Genomic DNA, 22,774 nt, shown 5'->3' on the forward strand with positions numbered 1-22,774 from the left:
GAGGGGTGGAACCGTTCATGCGAAAGGCGCTGCGGCATGAGGTGGGGCTTGCAGCCAGCCGCAGAGCCGGTGCAGTGGAGCCGCCGCCGCCGCTTTGGGCCGGCCCTGTTCGGCGCTCGGGTCCGGCCAGAAACGTGATGCGACACCCCCGGTGTCCCGCCACCGCCGCGGTCAGCGCCCGTCCGCGTCGAGACAGTCTCGGGCGGCGTCACCGCCGGACGCCTGGGGGCGCCCCCCCGCGTCAGGCGACCGGCGCGGGGGCGGGCTCCAGCGCTGACGAGATGCCGCGGTCAGTGTGTCTGTATCCGATAGCACGGCTGCTCTAGACGCACCAGACGAAGCCAGTACAGGCCTCTTGAAAGCGTATGACTTCTGAAGCACCGCGGCAGCCGAGCCTCCTTGTTTGGGAGCGCGCGGCACCGGGGCCCACCGACCGCGTTATAAACGGTCGGCGGGGCGACCGTTTTTGTTTGCTCCAGACCGAGCGGTCCGCAGGGGTGGGGCGGGGGAGGGGGGGGGGGGGGAGGCGACAGGCGGCAGGCGGGGCGTCTCATCCTCCGCCGACCTCAGACGGAGCCGCACGTGGCAAGACTGACGACCGGCTCCTCGGCCCGCACGAGCTGCGTGAGGGTCACGTCGGCGATACGTGAGGTGCACCTGACTCTGGTGCGCTCGATCCCAGACCAACATCCGGCGGTACACGGCAGGTGAGGAATCGCCCCGGGCCTTGGGCATCGGTCTTATGTTGAGGGTTCCTGGCACCCAAGCCCCAATCTCTCTTGGAGATATCTGTAAAATTATCTGCGCGATATGCCGGAGTGATGTTGTGCCAAAATGCCACAGCGCAGCTGTCGAAACAATGGTAACACAAACAAATTAGCTGTCATAACATTACATGGCGGAAAGTCAGCCGTGACTACGAAAATGTACTCTCCGCACAATCTATTAACATCCCCGGAAAACGTTACCAGACGCTTTGCAACTCGCTCCCTCTTCCATGCATTGCACTGTCTCGGGCCTCGGTCGCAGCATCGGCAATGTGAGAGGCGTCGTCATTCCTGGGGGTACACTATGCGGTACCGCCGCCGCGGCACTCCGTGCCAGGCGCAGCAGGCAAGGTGCAGCGCGAGCGGACGTGCCTCAGTTCCTGGGAGTGCCTATGCCGGTACCGTGCGCCGCGGCACTCCGTGCCAGGCTGCATCAGGCAAGGTTGCAGCGCAGCAGACTCAGTCCCTGGGAGTACACTATGCCGGTACCCCGCGCGTGGCGGCACTCCGTGCCAGGCTTCAGCAGGCAAGTGCAATCGCAAGGCAGACTCAGTCCTGGGAGTACACCATGCCGGTACCGCGCCGCGGCACTCCGTGCCAGGCTGCAGCAGGCAAGGTGCAGCGCGAGCGGACGTGACCGACCCTGACAACTGCGGCAGCGCTGAGGGGTGGGCAAGGAACGATCTGGAACGGCAAGTGTGGCATGTCCGTCTAGCACGTGAGGCATCAGTGTTTATGTGCGAGTGAAATATCTATAGATTTGGCTGCTCGTAACTGAGCTCGCGAGATGCCGCCGTTTTAGCACGGGTGGGCACTGCAGAGCATTAGCATAGCTGACGGCATTTTCGCATGATCTTACCGCGCGTGGACATATATTGGATGTTACTTACATGGTGAAGCGATGACAACCTTGAGCAACCGGACGTCCTACCGTCACCTCATCATTTCTCCGTTCCACGCGATTTTCCGGTTACTTTGGATGACTCTGGATGAGAGGAGCTCAGAATCGAGATATAAGAGGAGCAGAGAGAAGAGAGAGAGAGAGAGCAGAGAGAGAGAGATAGAGAGAGATAGAGAGAGAGGCTACGACTGAGACGAAGAGAGAGGAGAGATAGAGAGATAGAAGAGTAGAGGAGAGCGCCAGATCGGAGAGAGAGAGGAGAGAGAGAGATGTGCGAGAGAGCGCGAGAGAGAAGTTTAGGGCCAGGAAAACGTCCAAAGTCGCAGCGTCCAGTATTCATATCATCCAAGATCGCGTCATGGTTTGACGTAATCAAACCACGACGCATTGAGAAGCATGTTTACAAAACAGAGCATTGTGCTGTCTAGAGCAGCCTTTCCCACATAAAAGCATACTAAGAGTTATAAGAAGGCTTGCTCCATCATATTTGGTGCTTGCCTTAATATCCCCACACGTGAAACATTCCACTGAAATCTTATTTTGTCTTCATCTCGACCTAATGAAAGAGTAGCGTCGACTTTTAGTCAGCTGTCCCTCGGCACGCAGATTCAGCTGTGAGTACGTCGTAGAGCATGTCCCGCACGCCATTCAGACAGACATTGGTCGGCTATTGGGACGCGTATTAGCCTCAGCTGCGCGGTCATACAGCACCCATTGACGCGGCGAGGCCACCACTGAGGTCGGTATGGTCCGAGCCCCTTTAACTTGTCGGCACATTGAATGGTTTCTGTGTTTTGGCCTTATGAAATGGCATCAAAACAGACATGGACCCCACTGAGGGATTCCTTCGTCACGAGGAAAACCTGTCAGCGGTCGTTCATGGTAGTGCATGTCGGCACCACGCAGACACGGCTTGTCAGGAAAGACCATTACGTATTGCGCTGTACCTACGATATAAAAAATTCAGAGTTCTTATGCTGAGTTATCCACCTTTCAATATACGAGGAGATAGCTAGTTAAACGACGGGAGGGCGAAGGTTAATTATACTGACAATCTTGGCGTTTCAAGGTGTACTTGGTCACGAGTGACTCGTGACCACGAATCACTCATGATAAGAACACGCCCAGCATGCCTCTCGAACTGAGCTTATGATCGCGAGTCACTCGTGATAAGAACACGCTCAGCATAAGAATTCCGAACCCATAATGCCGGAAGATCAGGAACGGAAAGACTGCCTATATCAAGGTCCCACGAGACGTTGATTTATCGGATACTTCCATGGTCTCCGATAGCTATCTGAATATTTTGCTTCATTCCTGGGAGTTCCTTGTCCATTGAGAGTGCGGTAAATGCAGATTTTTGGAGCCCGCGATGCATTCAGCACTTCATTTATGGAACCTGTTTCTGTTACATCTTACCTGGCTCCAAAGCAGCCCCTCTGTACGATGGAAAAACGATGATGGGTTGTGCGATTAAAGTTGCCGTAAGTAAGGATAAAAGCATAATGCATGTTTAACAAGCCTATCACTCCCATATGACAAGGTAGCTGATGCGATGATATTTCGAACGGCGATAATGTCCTACTGTGCTTAAACCGCAAGGTTTCTTTTTATCGCGGCATCATAGTATATTCATGCGTTCCTAGCGGGTATAGCAATGATAATTGTTTTGTGTATAATGCTAGTGCGCAACCGGGAGGATCATTTGAACAGGTTAGCAAAATTTCCAGCCGAACAAGGTCGACGTCCTGTAATGGCATAAGCTGTTCGTTTCTAGACGACTTACTTACCATTGGAGTTGCTTCGGATCACAGTTCCGTGCCTGTTCTACCACAAACTGCCAGTTTTTGTTTTTGCTGCTGACTGCTGTATCTTGCTGACACCGTGTTCTGAGGCCTGAAGGCTACCTGAATAGAAGTCACCGGTTAGCCACGATGTGTCATACGTAACCATCTAGCGATCCTTTGGCATGCATTATGCATGGTATGCTTCGGATACCTAAGAGCAAGACTGTGTCAATACGAATTACTGACAACGTTCGCTATGTCGCTATGGTTGTTGTACGATACATCTTGTATCCGTGGCCGACAGCGGCCAGCCCCGTCTCCCAGTAAACCTGCCGCGCTTGCAAAGCTCTCTTGGTAAAGTGCTGTGGCGACAGTGACTGACTCGGGGTGGAAGTGGGGCACTCGTTTCAAGGGAAAGGGTCCTTCGTCACAGTCACGCAGTCGAATCTCGCATATATCTTCCCGATTGGCAGCTGGTAAAGTAAACGGAAGAATCCATGCGCCCAGCTCTGGCGCGGCGGAGCTCGCGAGCCGAGGAGAGCTGCACGGTCTTCTGGTCCGAGTGCTGACAAGCCAGGGATGCACACGCCACCACGCCGAATCTCAACGAGCCGCTATTGTCGTCTTCATTGTAGCCCATTACTTCACGCCAGCCTCGCGTGACGGCATCTGGCTTTCACCACTTTGGCAGTCGGCGGGCTCGCTTGACCTCGCCAGCAGCCACGTCTGTTGAGCTTGCCTGCAGATGTAGTCCTTCCTAAACACCCAATTATAATTCTAGTGGGTGTTGCTTTTCCCTCCCGAGACCGCACAATAATACAGACCGGTGACCTACCGACCAAGAGCTGACTGAGATTGGATTGCTGCCAGCTTCCATCACGTGACTGTGTCAGCTCCCACTAGGTGCCCGTGCAGGTCCTCGCCAGGTGACTGTCAGCTCCCCCCCCCCCCCCGGGTATATGTGTCAGTTCTCACCAGGCACCAGACAGCCGCCATGTGGCTGTGCCAGCTCCGTCCATGTGTCCGTCAGCTCGGACTGACCCAGCGCGCCGCCGGTCAGCGGCGGCCCGCTGGCAGCTGTGTCCGCTCGCCGTAACAGCCGGTCAGACGGCCGGGCCGACCAACTCGGGACGGGCGCCGTATCGGCTGGGCCCGGCCCATCAGCCGAGCCAAGCCTGCCAGCCGGCCCATCAGACGTACCGGCTGGTCCCGGCCCATCAGCCGAGCCAAGCCTGCCAGCCGGCCCGGTAGCAAAACGGCCGTCGGCCTAGAGACAACGGCTCCTCCGGCCGAAGCGGATGTAAACAAGGCGACAAATCGGGCCCGCTGTAACTCGAAGGTGGTTGAAAGTCTCGTCCTGCCTCTTCAGGTGAACAGAGCGCGTCTTCCGAACATCTCGTGAGCGCCTGACAGGCCCTATGAGCGTTATGTAGCGAGATCAAGCACCCGGACTGGCAGGGAGTCAAACAGCTACTAACAGCCCAACCGACGAATAACCTTGGAACGTTTGAAACGCCGGCCTCCCGATAGCTGATGTGGTAGTCGCTAAGGAAAGTTATCAGTTAGCGCCGGATGTGCAGATTGCTAGCGAATTTCGAAGTACTGTGACATTAACCAAGTGTGTGAAATCACATTCAGTTCGGGGCTCCAGGCGATTTGCAATAATCTGCGGGTAGGCTTAACCAAGTTATCATCGAGACCCCAACTTGCAGCTGAGTTCTTTCACTCAGTAAGCTCTCCCAACCTACGGCATATCCATGAGGAAATTCTAAAAAATGCCAGAGCTGGACAGGCAAAAATCAATATTACGTGAACGGACTTTTACATAACTTTTTCTTCCTCTCTCACACAAGGTTTCAACAAACTGTAACCACTCTCAGCAAAACTTCAAAAGTGATGAGAAAAATACTAGTAAAATCTCTGAACACGTCAAAGACAGTACATCTGAGTTATCCCTCAAATTGTTTTCAAACGATGGGATAAAGTGGTCAGGAACCCTGAAAAAATCGGCACATCGGGTTATCCTAATTAAAATGATGCCAACTAGGCTTTGTAGACCCCCGCTCAGCATGGTTGTGTGAAATTATACTTCTGATTGCCTCTGTCTAATGATTTAATATGTTAAGCTGCGAAGCAACAATGGTTCTCCGCATACAGTCTCAACTCTGTGGCGGCTGCCGCACGGGAGACAAAGAGTGCGATGCCGCGAGAAGTCGCGCACTTGACGGAGTAACGGACATTGGTCCCAAGGGATACTCAGTAAGTTTACTCAAGCTCTAGCCGCCGATATACGTATGCGATGGTGGTCAACATGCGGACGACGGATGAGCGGAGAGGGCGGAATGGTATAGTTGTTGAGGAAGACTTTGTAGACGACACGTACATCAAGCGACGAAGTTCGTGCCGGCAGGTGTTAATGCTGCGCTTGACGGGGCTTCCACCACCCGCATGGGGCAGCACTGTCGTATGGAACAAAGGTTACGAGAGACAGCACCTAGAGCAGTGCGGAATATACATGACAGCGTTTCCCTCGACGTGATGCTCGGGGAATCGTTAGCTCCCTCGGTAACGTGAAAATGTCCTACAAGCCCTTTGGCGGTGCATGGAAGGAAACGGTTCGCCCCCCCCCCCCCCCCCCGGGTCTCAAAGTCGACAGACCTCCGCAGCGGGGAAGCGGGCAGCGCGGGCTGGGCGCAGCTGGCCGGCTCGGTGCTGCCGTCACGTCCGCAGGTCGGCGCGCCAGAGCGCGCGATCGCGTGCCGTCCGGCGGTATCAATCAGGCCATCAAGGGCGGGATCTGTGTTCGTGGCGGCTGCTGCGGAAGGCGCCGGGCGAAGGTCGCGGCACTCCTTCACAGGTATCGACAGCCTGGATTATCTGCGCCAGCGGCCGGTCGACGCCGTGGGTAAACGAAACCAAATCATATCCGACGTGGACAATGGACTTCCGGTGCAATCCCAACCCAGCTCTAAGGCGTTCGTAACAGCGCGCGCAAATAACGTGAATCGCTACCAAGAGAAACTGATATCACGACGCTTTCAGCATTGGGACAAGCGAAAACAAACTGAATAGAAAGAAAACTAAGAGTTGGCACCGACAGCTCTTCGCTTATTTTGGATCCTCTAGTCCGCGTGAGGTGAGGCTTTTAATGAACAACCATTTCGTGCTATAGGGGAATACTGCGGGGCTGATCATGCAGCGTCCATGGCTCACAATCACAGAACGTTCACATGGCACGGTCGACACGGAAATTTGGGTCGACAACCCCTCAAGAACGGCCAACCTGGCACCAGCGAACCGTTTCGCGCGAGTTGTATACCTACCGCACAAACAAGATTCCCGCGGTCGCGCACGCCTGGCTAAGAATGTCGAAGGCAAGGCCATCTCACGAAATCAGCCCAACCTGCGTAATGGACACAGGCCATGCGCGGTAACTCCGGTAAGGAAGCACGCGAGCCCAAAGCCCATGCAAATCAGTTGAAAATGGTTTATCTGCACCATCTGCACCAATCCCACACCGTATCAAACGATAATGCGTGGTGCGGAAAGTGCAGATGTCCCCATGCGAGGCAGCGAAACGATAGCTTCACTGAGCCAAAACATGGCGCTAGGACGAATGAGATCAGCAGGTTTCGCCCCGCGACAGGGCCAATCGAACACCAGCCCAGGCGAATAGCCCAGTCACGTGTCTGCGACCCGCTCCGGAACGTGCTGCGGCGCTTGAGAACCTCAAGCCCGTTCTTCACTGGCCAACAGCGCCCAGTTCCCGGCAAACTGCTCTATATACATCACATGTCAGTGAAGAGCGGTTGAACTAAGTCCAAACCTTGCGGCTATTTTTGAGCAACATAGCGTTCCTGGAACGCCAGTCGCACTCGCGTTAAGAAGCAGACCGATATTTCTCTATTGATTCGACAAAGCGTCTGAACCACGCCGCTATGTACACAAATAGTCCGAGCTCCGAAGGGGCCCAGGCAGCTCTGGTTGGTCTCGGGACCACTACATAGGCGCCTCAAGTAACGAATGGCGTGCTTTTGCTTGTGAAGAGCGGGTCTCTCAGTCGGTCGCCACTTGACGCCTATCGCGCATCGGGTTAGAACTGTGTAGAACAAACACTCAAGCTGCTCCGACAGATCCGCCGCCACCCGCACACACGTCACCGACGTCCTGTCGCAAGAAGCATACTCTGGTTCTTGAGGTGTATGATGAGCATCCTCATCCATTAATCCCGCAACTCTGTTAATTTTGTGGGATGTCAAAAGAAAAAGGAACAAATTGTGAGTCTCAGGAATACTTGCTGCTCGCAAATCAGTCCCAGTCCCGGACCACATCACGCTTCACGCGACGCCTTACTTTCTGGGAGTTGTCTCTGATAAGAGTTCTCGACCGAGCTCCCAGTGACGTGTTATCGGACTTTGAGCTCGCTCACAACGGCGTCTTCCGCCGTCGCCGGACGGCACGCCATCGGCGATCACGTGACATCGAGCGGTACCCCGCCCGAGCTCATTTGGCGTCGGCCGGCAGAGCAACGCGCGCCATTTGGCGTCGGCCGGCATTGCCGTTCCCGATCCGATCGGCCGGCCCGCCAGGTGCCGACCGCGGCTCGCCAGCCGACCGCGGCCACCCGTGTCTCCCGGCGCCCGGCGGGGACAGGTGGGGAGCGCGCAGGCGCAGAGGGCACTGTTCACGGCCAGGAGACGGCAGCGTCACAGGAGCGGCACGAGCGCTTGGTCCACGTCACCGGGGATGGCGGAGAGACGGGGTTGCTCGGAGAGATGGGCGGACAGTGTTTGGGTTTTCTGGCGCATCAACTGCAGGGGCATGCGGCATAGCGTCTCCTTTCCTCCCGGGGTAGGGGCAGACAGCCTCTGATGCCGTCCCACTGCAGTGATCAATATACGCCTGCGGCGACACACCTCAGGACCGGTTCCGCAGCTCGAGATGAGGCGTAATGTGTCGGCACGCCGAGGGCCCGAGCCAAGGTGACTCAAGAGGTACCCTTACACTGTCCTTGAATCCGCGGCAAGAGCACGATCGCATCATGCTCACGTCGGCTGCCGGGCAGGCTACAAATGTTCCATCACAGCCGCAGACGACGTGATCTTTTGTAAATTTATTGGTACCGACAGGAGCCCGGAATCTGTCACACCCAAGGAGCAAACATCACAGACGCGACACGGCTTCCGTTCGCACTCGTTGGCGGTTGGAGAATCTGCTCGAAACTGCCTTCTTCCTGCCGTCCGGTAGTCGAAGTGACCTTAGTGCGTGTCGCCGGGGCCGGCGCTGCAGGTCGCCTGGTCCCTCCGCTTGCGGAGTCCGCTCCCGGGCTCTCAGCTCGCGCCGTGCACGCCGCCCGCCACCGGGCCAGAGGGTGGTTCACCCGTTAGGCGCTGCCGGTCAGCAGAGGAGGACGCGCGCCCCGCGTCCTCCCCTTACGCGGCGATCTCCATCTCCATCTCCTTGTTCTTCTTCTTCTTCTTTTTCTTGGCGCTCTTGCTGTCCTCAGTATCGTTCAGGTCCAGCGTGGAGTCGCCATTTCCATTCATCTCGTCCTGGTGCTTGCGCTTCTTCTTCTTCTTCGGCGGTTCGTCGACATCCAGTTGAGACGTATCCAGCGTCGTGTCGCCGTTCTCTTCACTCTCCGCCTTGCGCTTCTTCTTCTTTTTCTTTTTCTTGTCCAGCTTGGCCTGGACCTCGACGCTCTCCTCCATGGCCTCCTTCATGACGTCGGCATTCTTGCGCGGAATCTCGCCCGTCTCGTAGAACTTGAGCCGCTCCTCCACCTGCTGACGCAGCTTCTCGCCGAACACGGTGTTCGCCGTTTCGGAGAAGCAGTCTATGCGGCTGGCGATGCTGCACTTGTTGGCCAGGTAGCGCGAGATGCGACCCTTGTTCTTAGCGCCGGCGCGGCCGATGAACGTCGAGTGGAAGAGCAGGCCGTACTTGGGCGTGTTGCCGCGCGTCTTGAGCGCGCGGAACAGCGCCTTCTCAGCGCCCAGGATCTGCACGGTCGATGCCGGATACTTGGCCAGGTTCGTGAGTGAGCCGGCGTGCGAGATCAGCCGCGCCGCCACCGTGTCGCCCACCAGCTCGCCCAGGTTGGGGGCCACTGCGCCCATCTTGTCCTTCAGGTAGTTCTGCAGGCTGGTGCGGTACTCAGACAGCGCCACCACGCGCTTGGCGAACATGTCGATGTTGATGAGGTCTAGCGGCGAGATGTCCATGCCCATCGAAGACTTGGACGCGTCGTAAACGGCCTGCGCCTTGGCCGAGTCCATGAGGATCTCCTCCAGCTGGGGCACCACCTCCTCCGTCATCTCCTTGCGGTTGCGCACCACCTGCGTGCAGCGGGCGTACATGTAGTTATTGGGGCAGATCTTGACGAGTTCCGGGAAGTGGTAGGAGTACCACTCGCGGATACGCATCGAGAACGTGTTGATATCCTTATCCAGCTGGTCCAGCAGCGCGATGCTCTGGATGATCATGTTGTCCGACTTGTTGACGTTGAACTTGACCTTGCAGCGTGAGTAGCTGTGGCCCAAGCCGAGCTGCGCCTTGCCCGACGCCACCGGCGTGAAACCCTTCACCATGTTGGGGAAGTGCAGGCGCAGGCCGCGAATGATCTCGGGCACGGCGCCCGAGTGCTGGCACTTGACACCCAGGGCTTCGGAGATGGCGGCGCCCAGCTTGGGCTCCGACACGCCCACCGTCACCTTCTTGCGCTTGCTCGGCAGGTTGGTGTCGAGGAACAGTTGCAAGTCCTCCGTCACGATGCCCTCCGAAACGGCGTTCATGTTCTCCAGCGCATTGGCGCCCGTCTTGAACGGCGCGAAGCCCACCAGATGCACGATCGAGTTGAACTTGCTGAGGTCGGTGACGGACGCCTCCACCTCGGGCAGCAGCATGCCTGTCTCCTCGAACTCCTTGACGGCGAACAGGCCGTAGCCAGCGGCGTGCTCGAACAGCACGTTAAGACCGGCCATCGCTCTGTGGACATACGGGGCGGGCGGTCAGCGGCGGCGCGACACGCAGCCGCGCACACACACAGCAGCGGCCACCGCGGCAGACACAGGATACCAGCGGGTGCGGGCTCCGACCGACAGCGCACCAGCCACGAGCGCCGGCGTGCCCCGGTGGCGCACCCCGGTGACGCGTCTCTCCGCGGCCCGGCCGGTGCTCGGGTCAACACGGGGCACGGGGGCGGGCGCCGTCATCGCGCCGTTCCGGACGTCGTGCGTCAGCCGTCAGCGCGGCTGCCGATGACCTCAGCAGCCGCGGGCGGCGATAATCCGACGGCAGTGCGCTGATCGCGGCCGGCCGCCCGAGCCAGCGACGACGGGACCAGGGCGTGGGCGAGCGTGACGTCAGATGACAAGCGGCGACAGCGCCAAACACGCACAACACGCCGTTCACCGGGACGATTTGGGTTTCAGGCAGGCCGACTGCTTTGTTATAAGGCGCACTCGCTACATACCGCGCAACAGTCCACCAGCCTAGGAGACACACTTTTGTCGAGGATAAGTATATGATAAAGGCTAGGTTTTGACCGCAGTCATTAAAGGCCGTATCTGCTGGCACCACGTGCACAGCTTTGAAGTGTCATTAATACACCTGCCCAAACGCGAGCCACGATGCAGTCGGGCGGATGCAGATCGCGGCGCTGCCTGCTCTCTCGCATCTGGCCACGACAAGAACCGTCCAGATGACAAATGATCGGAACATACGTAATACGATTGATGGGCGCGGTTTTATGCGGTTGTTTTGCTAACCCACCGCTCTGCCGAATGAACGTGAAACCCCAAAACTGGGTGACAGCCGCCCGCCAGCGCCACTGGCGCCCCTGCGCTCCCAGTAACGGCGCGCCGTCCGTTCCAGACGGCACGGCATGCGGCTCTCCGTCTGGCTGGCGTTCGCGGTCGCCCTCGTCACATTCCAAAGGTAAGCCGCTGCATGAGCCAGCCGTGCTCGTCCTCCCGGCGAGCAACCGTTCCTTCCAGCGGTCACCAGCCGACACGGGCCGACATCCCCCCTGTGACCGGCTGCTCTGCTCCACCGCCGGCCGCGCCGCCCGTCCCTTCCCGCAGTCACCGGCCGACACGGGCCGGCATCCCCAGCGTGTCCGCCTGCGACCGGCTATTCTGCTCCACCGCCGGCCGCGCCGTCCGTCCCTTCCAACGGTCACCAGCCGACACAGGCCGGCATCCCCAGCGTGTCCGCCTGTGACCGGCTGTTCCGCTCCACCGCCGGCCGCGCCGGCCGTCCCATCCCGCCGTCATCGGCCGACACGGGCCGGCATCCCCAGCGTGTCCGCCTGTGACCGGCTGTTCCGCTCCACCGCCGGCCGCGCCGTTCGTCCCATCCTGCCGTCACCGGCCGACACGGGCCGGCATCCCCAGCGTGCCCGCCTGTGACCGGCTGTTCCGCTCCACCGCCGGCCGCGCCGTCCGTCTGTCACTGATCGAGATCTCGTTGGCCGGCCGGCGGCGGTGACGAGCTGTCCGGCTGCGGCGGCACGCCCGACCTGCAGCGGCCGGCATGTGGCGCCGCCCCGGCCGCGCGATGGACGCAGCCTCCTACGGGCGGCGGACACGTGTGCTGCGGCTCACCAGCGACCGCGGCGCGGCCCGACCTGCGGTTAAGCCGCGACAGCACATTGGACCGACTGTCGGCTGCGCCCACTGTAGCAACGCCCTGCCCAAAGTTGCACTCGAGCAGAGGTGACCCTGGCGCTCCCGTGCGAAAATGACACCGCGACCGGCCGTATCAGCTGCACCGGCGTCGCAGTGCACCCCTCACAGGAGGTGCCCTCCACCCTCCTCATGCACCCTCAGCCATGTCTCGCTCCCTGTGTCCTCGTCACAGCAGTGATAACCCATGCGAGGACGAGCCGTCAGCTAAGCCCTCTGATAGCGGTGTGCACGGCACTAGCATTGATCACCCTGTATCACGATGACCTCTTGGCTTAAGCACCTGTCGGCCGTGTCCCCCGCCTCAGCCGTAATGGCCCCCGGTGACGTCTGTTTCAAGGTAACCAAGTCCAGCCCATCCAGGTGGCAACCTTTCCAGGGCGGTCCCATGCGGTTGACTTCGGTGACAATTTTTCCGAAGCGAGTGCGCTCGGCTGAATTGGGTAACACCCCGTGCAGGGTGAACCCACTCAGCTGACTGCCGTGCCGCTCGTTCCGCGGCAGCTCAGTTAACACCGGCGACATCGGTTCCAGGGCGGCCCCGCTCAGCTGCGCCCCCTGTCGCCCGGAGCAATGCAAGCTGCGCAGCCCCAGATGCAAGTACGGCGTGGTTAGGGACACGTGCTCCTGCTGCGTCACTTGCGGCAAGGTGAGCTGAGCCCTGCACGACCCGAACCAGCGCTCGTCAGTTATCTCGCCTGATGGCCGTCGGGCCGCGGCGGATGTGCCCTGGTAACCAGACGCTCCGCCGCCCGAGGACGAGCGCAGAGGCCGGCCGCGATGCAATGCTGAGCATCCGAAGAGTGACGCCTGCTCGTAGCTTACGCTATTGCGAAAGTAACAACAACATTTGTCCGAATTCAGTGCCCGTTGCCTATGTGGTATGTTAAGATGACGCAGGCAGCGCGCGCCATACAAAATGCCTCGCCCAGACCATGCCGTGGCGCCATTCCTAACGCCAACGGCCATGGCACTTCATCACGTGACATCAGAGACAATCAATCAAAATCCGCCCTCTGATCGCTGCTGAGCCGACCTTGGCCAGCACGTCAGGCCGGCCGGCTGCATGGCGCGGCGCCCGACACAGCGCCCCCTGTGTGCTGTGTTGCAGGGTCCCGGACAGCTGTGCGGCGGGCCGTGGGACTCGGCCGGCCGCTGTGGCCACCACCTGTACTGCAAGAAGAGGCCGCACCACCGCGAGCCGTACGCCGAGTTCAACGCGCTCGGCAAGTGCCGGCGGCCGCAGGCGGCGCGCCAGCTGCCGCGCGACGACGACGTCGTCTTCCCGGACGCCGAGCACGTGCAGCAAGACGAGATGGAGCGGGCGGCGCGGCACGAGGCGGGCGCGCTCAGTCTCATCAGCCCGCTCCCGGCCGCCTAGACGGGCCCTTCGGCCGGACAGAGCGAGACTGAGGCTGGCGGGCCGCCTAGACCGGCCTGATAAGCCGACTCCTGGCCGTCTAGGGCGCCGCCACCCATCTGATCGGCCTGCACTCGGTCACCTAAAACGGCGCCGTCCGCCTGGTCGGTCCCCTTGTCGTCTCCACACGGTTTCACTGCCTGCTCCTATTCCTCCTCCCCCATGAAGCCTCTTCGCAACACCACCGCGTGTCGTCGGCTTCTCTAGTGCTGGTCGACTACTGCCACACCACCACTGCCAGCCGAGGCAGACTGCTGCGGCACGCCAGCGAACCGAAGCTGGCACGCCTTCATAGAGCCGCCGACTCTCCGATACAGACAGGCGTGAGCGGCGCGTGAATGAAACCAGGGCAGGTTGTTTGGTTGCCGCGTGCAGCGCACTGCGCGGTTTAATGACTTAGATCCTGTCACTGCGCATCCCACGAAACTTCCCCGTTCCGCGCTGATGGGAACGACGAGTTTGACAGCAGCCGAATACGCAGCAGACTTCAACGTTCCTTACAAACAGAACGTCATGTGGGGCTGGTACAGGCCTGTCGCGCATGATGACATTCTGACAAGAATAAAGTGACAGACATTACGTCGAGCTTGTTCGTGGAGCGTGCTCAAAATACTAAGCGCAAGCGCACATCCATTTCGCTTAAGTAAACCTTATCTGCTCACGTCACTAAGCATGCAACCTTCTAGCGCGATAACACGATCAATCCGGCACGTGCCATATCCTCCAAACGACGTCTTTGTCGTAAGGTTTGTCGTTGCATTCCAGGTCTCGAAGAGCACCGACGATGGATGCAGGCCATGACAATGTCGCCAATAAAGCTCTTACCACTCAGAATCTAATGGAAATGTTTGCACTGTTCGGAAGCGGGAGTTCGGAAGCGAGAGTAACCAACAGGCTGCTTGCATGCTGTTGATCCGCGTTCGAGTCTCAACAGCCGCGACACGCACTCAGTTGTGTCGACGATTGCTTTGGACGACTCCGGCGCTGCTCGAGCCCACTCGCAACTGACAACCGGCCGCGGGCGCTCGGCCGCGACACGGCGCGTCAATGTCGACTGGCAGCAGGCTCGGATCGCGCCGACGTGGCGCCGGCTGCATGGGCAGCAGCCGACAACCGGCCGCGGGCGCCCGGCCGCGACACGGCGCGTCGATGTCGACTGGCAGCAGGCTCAGATCCCGCCGACGTGGCGCCGGCTGCGTGGGCAGCAGCCGGGTTACAGCCGGACGACACACATAAGAGGGAGTACAGCGCCGACAACCGCCACTGCGAATACCCTGCCTGCTGTAGGAGCTTCTCATATTCTCCTGATTCGTTTCCGACGGAAATCTTCGAGAGAACATTTACGCGCCTTGTGATGAATTGCCATTTGACCACAAAGGTGACTAAGAACGCCTTGGGCTATGCTACAGCGCACGTTAGTGCCGTGGTCACAGAACTGGCGATCTCTCACGCCCCTGGCAGCGGGGGACGCCGAAACAAAGGTGGCAGCAGGTCTCCACCCTGAGTCATCGAAAGTGCAAGAAAAACACGCCGGCACCTCACGCTACGTCTTCTGGTGGAACAAATGATCAATTGATAAGATACGGCCCCGCCCCAACCTAAGCAACGCATTGTGTAGTTATAATCTACTCAGTATACATGTACCGCTTTTCATTAATAACTTTGAAACCTAGCGCCTGCGGCTTTCCCAAACTCTAGCATTGATGATAATTTTGCAGCTGTACAAGACACAGGTGGATGGATCACACCATGATGATTCATTTAAGTTACGGCTGGATTACCTACAAGCGGCTAGGTGAATCAGTTCATCATAGCATTGAATGTAATAGCAAAACTGTCCTTCACAGTTATTCATCGAGTTACTCTAAAAGGTCCAAAATTCTGACTTGTTCTGTAAATTAAGGCATTGAGCATCTATCATACAGTTCCGTTATTCAAAACTGTGAGTAAAACAGAAGTATTAACTTTATTCCTCGGAGAAAAAACAGAGGAAATGGAGATAACGATGTATTGATATTTTGGCAACAAATTTATCGAAATGAACTGCAGAAGTGCGCCTAGGACTTCTCAAGAATAAGCCCTTCTTACCACTGCTTAAGAAGAAGCGCACTTAGCACTTCTGCTATTCATATTACTTTCGTCTTATCTATGTGAATAATATTCCTCGCAATTGCGGTTCACAGCTCGCGAGACCACGAGTGACTATAAACTAAAATTAGCGGAGCATATTTATAGCGGAGGACCATGCCTACAACTGCCACATGTGGCAAGCAATTTCTTCGCAACTGCTCAAGGAGCAACGTGATTTGTGCCAACCGCCTCACATCGTATTTTTTTTATATCCGCGAGAGGGATGGAGCTTGTTAGGTAGGCAACTTTAGATAGCCGACTTCTTAGTCTCCAAGACAAATTGCACAATGGAACAGCACGAATGGAAGTAAGTTCCCTTCGGATCGCAAAACGTGAGTGTCACAGGACTTATCTTAGCCAGGAAGGCCTGACGTGCGACATTCATCTGACGCGGTACGCACCAATATGGTTTTCATACATGTTGTTGGTCAATGCCTGAAACTAGGTAACCGAATGCAAATTTGAGATCAAAACAACCTGGCCAAGCAGGCCTCTTCCATTCCAGCACTAATTTGTCCCATTCCATCTTGTAACCTACCCATCATCGCATGGAACATTGTAAAGACAAATAAATATTCTTCCAGGGCTCAAAGACATTCAGACATGCTCAACAAATTGCCGAGTTTGACGCGCAGGCTAGTGAAGGCAAACGACTGACGACGGTGAATGCAAACGATCTGCAACAGACTACCCAGGTTTGACGTGCAGGCGTAGGGAATGTAAACGCCTGACAATGCAACCGCGCCCAGCTTGCTAAGTTACGTTAGCATCCATCCAAGATAAGCGCCAATAGCTTTGCCCACGACGCTCTTTAACCCAAGTCACATCATGCCAGCTGAATTCGAACATTCGTAAGCGCCGATAAATACACGGCCAAGCCATCTCGGCTGTTGCTTATTCCCTGGCACCAGACGAATAAACGAGCCCGCCGCACACATCTGTCAGGAGCCGCCTCACGATTCACAGTAAATCACCGGCCGTCGAGATCACAATCCATCTGGCTGACGTGGCACCATCCGTAACATTACCAAAACATTTCAGCCTTTCGAATGAGTAAATCTGGCTGCCGGGGCCGATGCCTCACCGGCGACACCGGGTCAGAGTGCACGTCCATAACCGGTACGTGCGACCCGCGCCCGCCAACAAATGCTGCAAGAAGCGCTGCAGAAACAGAACGGTACGTACCACCTGACGCTTCCAGTCCAGTGCGTACGTCACGCATCTTGTGTGAGCATTAAACCATACATATCGAAGACGTTAACATGATATGTCGAATAACCAACCCTGCCACAAAACGTTCACGAATAACAACACCACACAAAAGTTTCTCTACGTCCCAGTGTGCAGACGTTCTGAACAGCTCACGCAACAGACACAGCACCGATATATTTTCGTACAATTATTCAATTTCCACTTTCCGGACAGACAGTCTCGCGCATGTCATGTGAAGCAGCCAGCCCTGAGCGTGATGCCGTTGCCCTCTCCGTCAGGGCCGGGCGGATAGAGACGATCAGTGGCCGTCGGACAGCGATCCGTGCCGGCCGGTGGCCCTCTCGCCGGCCGCCGCCGGGCCGCTGAAGCAGCGCTGCACCGAGCGCTTCCACTCGGCTGAGGAGGTGTGCCGCGGCTGCGGCGGCGCGGACGTGAGATACCCGCACGGCCGAGGCGGCGGCGGCGTATATGATAGAATCCAGTACGACGGCGGCGGCGTATATGATAGAAGCCAGTACGACGGCGGCGGCGGCGTATATGATAGAAGCCAGGTACGACGGCGGCGGTGGCGCGCACGGCGGGGTTCGCTATGAAGGCGCTGGCGGCAGCCGGGGTTCCCGCGGCAGCCGCGGAGGCAGCGCGTACGGTGCGGAGTACGACGGCGCTGGCACCCGCCGGGGGTGCGGCGGCCGCGGCGGGTACGACGGCGACGAGCACTACGAGGACGGGTACGGCCGCCGTGGTGGCCACCGGGGGTACCAGCGCGGGTACGACGAAGACGAGTACGGCGAGCTGGGCGGGCGGCGGCCCTCCACGCCGTGCGAGAGGTTCAAATCGGCCGAGGAAACGTGCGGCGGCTGCCGGCGACCGGGTCAGCCGCAGCCGTACCACAGCGCGTCGGACCTACGGCGAGGCCGCGCCGGTCGGCGCGCGCACGGCGCCGGAGTCCAGTACAGCGTCTATACGGCGCTGATACAGCAGCAGCAGACGGTGCCGGCAGGCGAGAAGAAGAGCGACGGTGGAGGCGGCGGCCCCGCGGCCGGATCAGGTGATCTGACGGCCGGCACGAGAGGACACGGCACCGGCTGCCAGCGGACGGTGCCGGCTGATGGCGAGGACGCCAACTGTATCACAGAGGAAGTAATCCACACGCGAGAGCACCGCTGGCACATCCCGTCGTTGCACCCTCCGGCTCAGGGGCGACAGAAACGGCGGCCGTCGCGCGGCGCCTTCCGCCATACGGTCAGGCTCCGAGCGCGCCGGTCCGACTCCGGCTGACGACGAACGAACGCGGCGCGCCGGCCCGACCCCGGGTGACGAGCGCCTGAGGCGTGCCGGCCCGCCACCCGACAGTACGCCCACCAGCCGGCGGGCCGACACGCCCCGTCCGGGGCAGGCGGCACCGGCGACGGCGGGGACGCTCCCGGCCAGCCGCCAGCGAGCGCGGCCCCGTGACCCGCTTCTGCCCGCGGCCGCGAGGCCCGAGCCCCAGCGCGGCTGGGCCGCCGGCTCCGTCCAGGGGTCGACTGCAGCCGGGCCGAGCGACCGGGGCAGTCCGGTGCGACGCACGCGCAGCGAGCTGCTCGCCGGCCGGCTGCTCGTCCAACGGATTGCCAATCAGGTGGAGCTGGACGACGGCACACACCGCGACCAGTTCATCTACCGTCTGAGCACGCAGTACGGCGCCGACGACGCCTCGCTCAGTAGCACGGATGACTCCAACACGGGGCAGACACAACTCTCGGAGCCAGACACGGTGCTGCAACTGGGGCTGGAGCTGGGGCTGTCGCCGTCGCACGGCAGCTCGTCCGAGAGCGCCGGCTTCCGGTACGGCGCGCCGTCGACGGCGCCGCGGCCGGCCGAGCGGATGCGGACCGCCGACCCGCCGTCGCCGCTGCCGCGCCGCCAGATCACCTCGGAGCCGGCGCTGCCCACGCCGCCAGCGCCGCCTACCAGAGCCACCCGCAGCCTCGACTACCAGCCGGCACCGCCAGGCAGCCGCGTCAAGAAGCTGAGGACGCGGGGCGCACTGACCCGCCTGCGACGCCGCAGCCAGAGCCAGCTGGCCGCCGGCTGCGACGAGCGACAGCGCGAGACCGTCGTGACGGTCTCTCACGCTCACCCTGCCCAACAAGCCACGCCGAAGGGGCCGCCGGACGGCCCCGCCGACGCCGACAACCAAGGTGACGTCACCATATTTCACGCCCAAAACCTGCTGCCCGCCACCGACCCGACGTACCAGTCACCGGGGTCGCGCGGCGATGGAGGCGTGGTGCCCATATACCAAAAGCCCGACGACCCGTACGTGGACGACCCCCTGAAGCCGGGCTATGGCTCTCCGTACCCGCAGCGGCGTCCGTACGACTCGGTCGCTCCCTCCCCGTACCTGGCCAGCTCGCAGTACCCGCGAGGCGACGCGAGTCCGTACGGCCGCTCGCCACGCCAGGACGACATGGTGCTCTACCAGCGGTACCCCTCGCCGAACAGCGGCGGCCGCACGTCACCGTACCTGGACACGGCGCCCGCGGGCCGCGCCGGCCGCGCGCGCTTCGAGGATGACGACGCGCTGGGCTCGGCGCTGTATGAGCAGCGGTACGTGGCGCGCCGGGACGACTCGCCGTACCTGAGCCGGCCTCTGGGCACCGCCGACCGTACCGCCACGCCGGCCACCGGGCTGACGCGCTCGGCCGGCCAGCCAACGCTCGGCCGCCGCCCGGCCGTCAGCCTCGGCCAGCGCGTGGTGCGCGGCCTGAGCTCGCTCAGGCAGCGCGGCGCCAACCTGTTCCACCGGCTGTCTGGCGGACGTGGACGCGGACGCGGGCGTGGGCGCGGGCGTGGAGTGGGGTCGGGTGCGGGGCAGGGCGTCGGTCGGGGCAGGGGCACGACTGGAGGACGGGTCGGCGGCCCCGGCACGCAGCGCCGAGGCTTCGGCGCCGGGCCCGGGCGACAGGCCGGGACGGGACGGGGCTGCGACTGCGAGCGTGACTGTGACTGCACCGACTCGTGCGACAGCGGCGGCGGCGCCGTCAACTGCTCCATTCTCTTCTACTTCAACGGCGACGGCGGGCCGAGCCAGTTCATGTCCAACATGCCGCAGATCATGCCCGGCCTGGTGCAGCCAAATGGAGGGGCACCCAGTGGAGGGTCCATGTCAAAGAAATATTGTGGCATGTGTGACTGATCACCAGTGCAATTTGAGTTTGGTTGTCACATTAAACTGAATGACCAAACAATATCTGTTTAAAACATCAGCAAGGACACACATCCATTTTGAAATACCAAGCACTTTATTTGCATGGCTCAAATTGCAAACTGACTGCAGAATATAGTACAGCAAGAATGAAAAAAAAACAGAAGTCATCATATTTTGGCTGTTATTTAAAGACTACAGCACATAAAAAGGATGTGCCACTGCCAAAAAGCAAAAAAACATACATTTTTCCTCATGACATTTTATATGGCTGCCAGGCATATTTTCTTGGTTAGGTTTTTGGCTGTGCTGCTAACAATTATGTGAGATTTGGCTTATTCCCAATGCAATTAGTTTGAATGTGTCATCAAATTAGCAACATAATACAGCCAGCATCACAGGAAACTATTGTCATGCCACCATGGGCTACAAAAAAGCCTACAGCCAATGTCATGACAGGACATGAGACAAATATCCAATAGCCAATCACAGTATTGACAAATTCTAACCCTAACTCACTAGTGAACTGCAGTTACAAAATACCAATCAGTCTCTTTAGCAAAAAGCAACAGATGCTACCACTATTCTCCACTTTCAAATATCATAGAACCACAGAGCACATGGTTTTGCTATGGTGCAATATACATACATATATATATATATATATATATATATATATATATATATATATATACAGCAAAAGATGCATTAATGATTAGATGCTGGATTTGCCTCAGCCACCTCACCTTTATTCAGTTTGTGATGTTCTTGAGTAGCACAATGACTACTAGAATGCAGGAAGTCCTTTGGAGGGCTGTCTAATGAGCCATCTCTTGTTCAATGCTGATTGGCAGGATTACTTGCAATTGCCAGGCTCCACAAATGGTCTGAAATTCAACACAGAATATAAAAATATATTTGGATAAGGGTGCAACATATTTTTAACAGATATTATTGCTCTTCCAAAATCACTCCCAAATATTTCATCTGCTAATACATGCCTTAGATATCATACTTACATGGCAAATGAAGTGAAATAACTGCATTTGCTAGGGCTTAATCATGTCAAAATAAGTTAATATTTTATACATTCTACCATCTACTTGCTTTTGATGTTTACACATGATGCGCATTAGCTAAATACAAGGACTTTTAGTTACCTCCTATTAGGAACAGCAATAGAATTATTCAACAGAGATCTGCAGCTCTTTATCAATGTTATGTTGTGTGCTTTATCACTCAATTGCAATAACTTAATGCTAAGTTGAGGATAAAAATGAGAGATGGTACTTAAAGATGACCTGGGTGCAGCCCATTCAGAACTTTCACACCCTAGCCTTCAGAATGTGTATGATGGACCAAACAGAAACTTTTCTCTGAAGAAACTCTGAAGCATACATGAAAGAAAGGAATCAAGACAAACAGAAACTTCTCAAAAGTAGGTATTAAAGAAAGGCAACCAAATGCAAACATTTTTGATAGAGGCTTTTAAAATTTACATCACAGTTTGAGGAAACATGTTCGCCATGGTCATCATTCAAGGTCATAACTGTCCGATCACTTTTGCATGGTTTGATGATTGTCTCCCCAGCCCTCAACAGAAACATCACCACAACTGGCCAAAAAGTGTACAGAGTTGGGCAGTCAGTATAGATTTTGCCTGTTTTGGTTAGGCAAGGGTAGTAATGGTGTCAACAAAGCAATGACACAGACATAATGAAACCAACATCATAAGCTGTTTTTATCCTATCTTTACAACTGGTTTTTAAGAGCAGTTCCAAAGCAGGCTTCTATACAATGTGTCACTGTTATGAGAAAACACCAGCAGCTCAGTCTGCAAAATGCAGCATATCTAATCATGATACCTAATTGAAGTGTGGCTGAGGTAGGAATTGGAATTCAGGGTGGTATTTTAAATTTGGGAACAGATATTTATAAGACCTTATGCTACATTCCACCATAATTGGCCTAAATATGATAAGAAGTTGTGGTTTGGGGTAGTCTGGGCTGGAAGCAGCCATATCCCAAATAGGCTTATTTTCTGGCCGAAACAGGGACACTCAGCCTGCCCAAACACCCAAAAACATTTGTGCCTCAGTTTCCAGACTGGTCAACAGCATTGATAGCAGAACACTGTAAATGCTACAAAGTGACTGTGACTCCTGCAATTGTTCAATTCCCACAACACCCAGTATGAGGCATTGCAGTCCTACACATGGGCAGTCAAATGTCATGCCAATTTCAAAAGATGTACATAAACACACTGTAGTTAGGACCACCTGGCACACAGATATATTTACTTTGAAAGCAGAAGTAGCAAAATTTCAGCAAAGCAAAGTAGCGACACAGGTGAAATTGAATGGAAGATTTTCCGTTGAAACCGACTTAGACAGCTCGTTGCAGCCTGGTTCGTTCACGGCATTATCCGCTCACATTGATCCGGTATTCATCTGCTACAGCAATCCATGCCTTTCAAACTCATAAGTACAATGCACAACTTTCCAGCATACTATCCATACTGGCATTATGATTTTCTTTCACTATAAGTACCGTCTTACCACCCGTCACACGTGTTTCCAATTCAGACACAAATCATGCGCACAGAGACCAGACTGACGCAGTGTAAGATACTACACTTGAATAAGAAGTATATATGGGTTAATAAATAATGTTTTTCACC

General features: G+C 57.2%; 2 protein-coding genes and 1 long non-coding RNA gene across 7 annotated transcripts; 2 read left to right on the plus strand and 1 right to left on the minus strand.

Annotated features, from left to right (window-relative positions):
• The first annotated feature begins 566 nt into the window (after positions 1-566).
• On the plus strand, positions 567-14,401 carry LOC119111969 (venom protein 302). Its single transcript, XM_037235877.1, has 4 exons — positions 567-707; positions 11,331-11,393; positions 12,677-12,791; positions 13,254-14,401. Exons 2-4 carry the CDS (start codon positions 11,341-11,343, stop codon positions 13,521-13,523), a joined length of 438 nt encoding a protein of 145 aa, XP_037091772.1. The 5' UTR covers positions 567-707; positions 11,331-11,340; the 3' UTR covers positions 13,524-14,401.
• Positions 8,647-22,698, minus strand: LOC119111967 (nucleolar protein 56). 5 transcript variants are annotated; one of them, XM_037235872.1, is made up of 3 exons: positions 22,653-22,698; positions 20,841-20,981; positions 8,647-10,442 (listed from the first exon to the last, which is right to left on the minus strand). In XM_037235872.1, exon 3 carries the CDS (start codon positions 10,436-10,438, stop codon positions 8,888-8,890), a length of 1,551 nt encoding a protein of 516 aa, XP_037091767.1. In that variant the 5' UTR covers positions 10,439-10,442; positions 20,841-20,981; positions 22,653-22,698; the 3' UTR covers positions 8,647-8,887. The 5 variants fall into 5 exon arrangements, with proteins under 5 accessions (XP_037091767.1, XP_037091768.1, XP_037091770.1 ...); XM_037235873.1 differs by having other exon boundaries at positions 22,645-22,698; XM_037235875.1 differs by lacking the exon at positions 22,653-22,698 and adding an exon at positions 22,614-22,641.
• Positions 15,625-17,380, plus strand: LOC119111970 (uncharacterized). The gene is made up of 3 exons (XR_005095651.1): positions 15,625-16,024; positions 16,734-16,869; positions 17,183-17,380. It is a non-coding gene; the product is annotated as an uncharacterized LOC119111970 (long non-coding RNA).
• Positions 22,699-22,774: the final 76 nt, after the last annotated feature.

The sequence above is a fragment of the Pollicipes pollicipes genome, unplaced genomic scaffold (assembly GCF_011947565.3).
Source record: "Pollicipes pollicipes isolate AB1234 unplaced genomic scaffold, Ppol_2.1 Scaffold_7261;HRSCAF=8764_pilon_pilon_pilon, whole genome shotgun sequence".
Classification (NCBI taxonomy): domain Eukaryota; kingdom Metazoa; phylum Arthropoda; class Thecostraca; order Pollicipedomorpha; family Pollicipedidae; genus Pollicipes; species Pollicipes pollicipes.

Coding starts and splice junctions, on each gene's coding strand:
- LOC119111967 (XM_037235872.1), bottom strand. CDS start 10,438: ATGGCCGGTCTTAACGTGCTGTTCGAGCACGCCGCTGGCTACGGCCTG.
- LOC119111969 (XM_037235877.1), top strand. CDS start 11,341: ATGCGGCTCTCCGTCTGGCTGGCGTTCGCGGTCGCCCTCGTCACATTC. Junction 11,394..12,676: donor GCCCTCGTCACATTCCAAAG/GTAAGCCGCTGC, acceptor CATCGGTTCCAG/GGCGGCCCCGCTCAGCTGCG. Junction 12,792..13,253: donor GCTGCGTCACTTGCGGCAAG/GTGAGCTGAGCC, acceptor GCTGTGTTGCAG/GGTCCCGGACAGCTGTGCGG.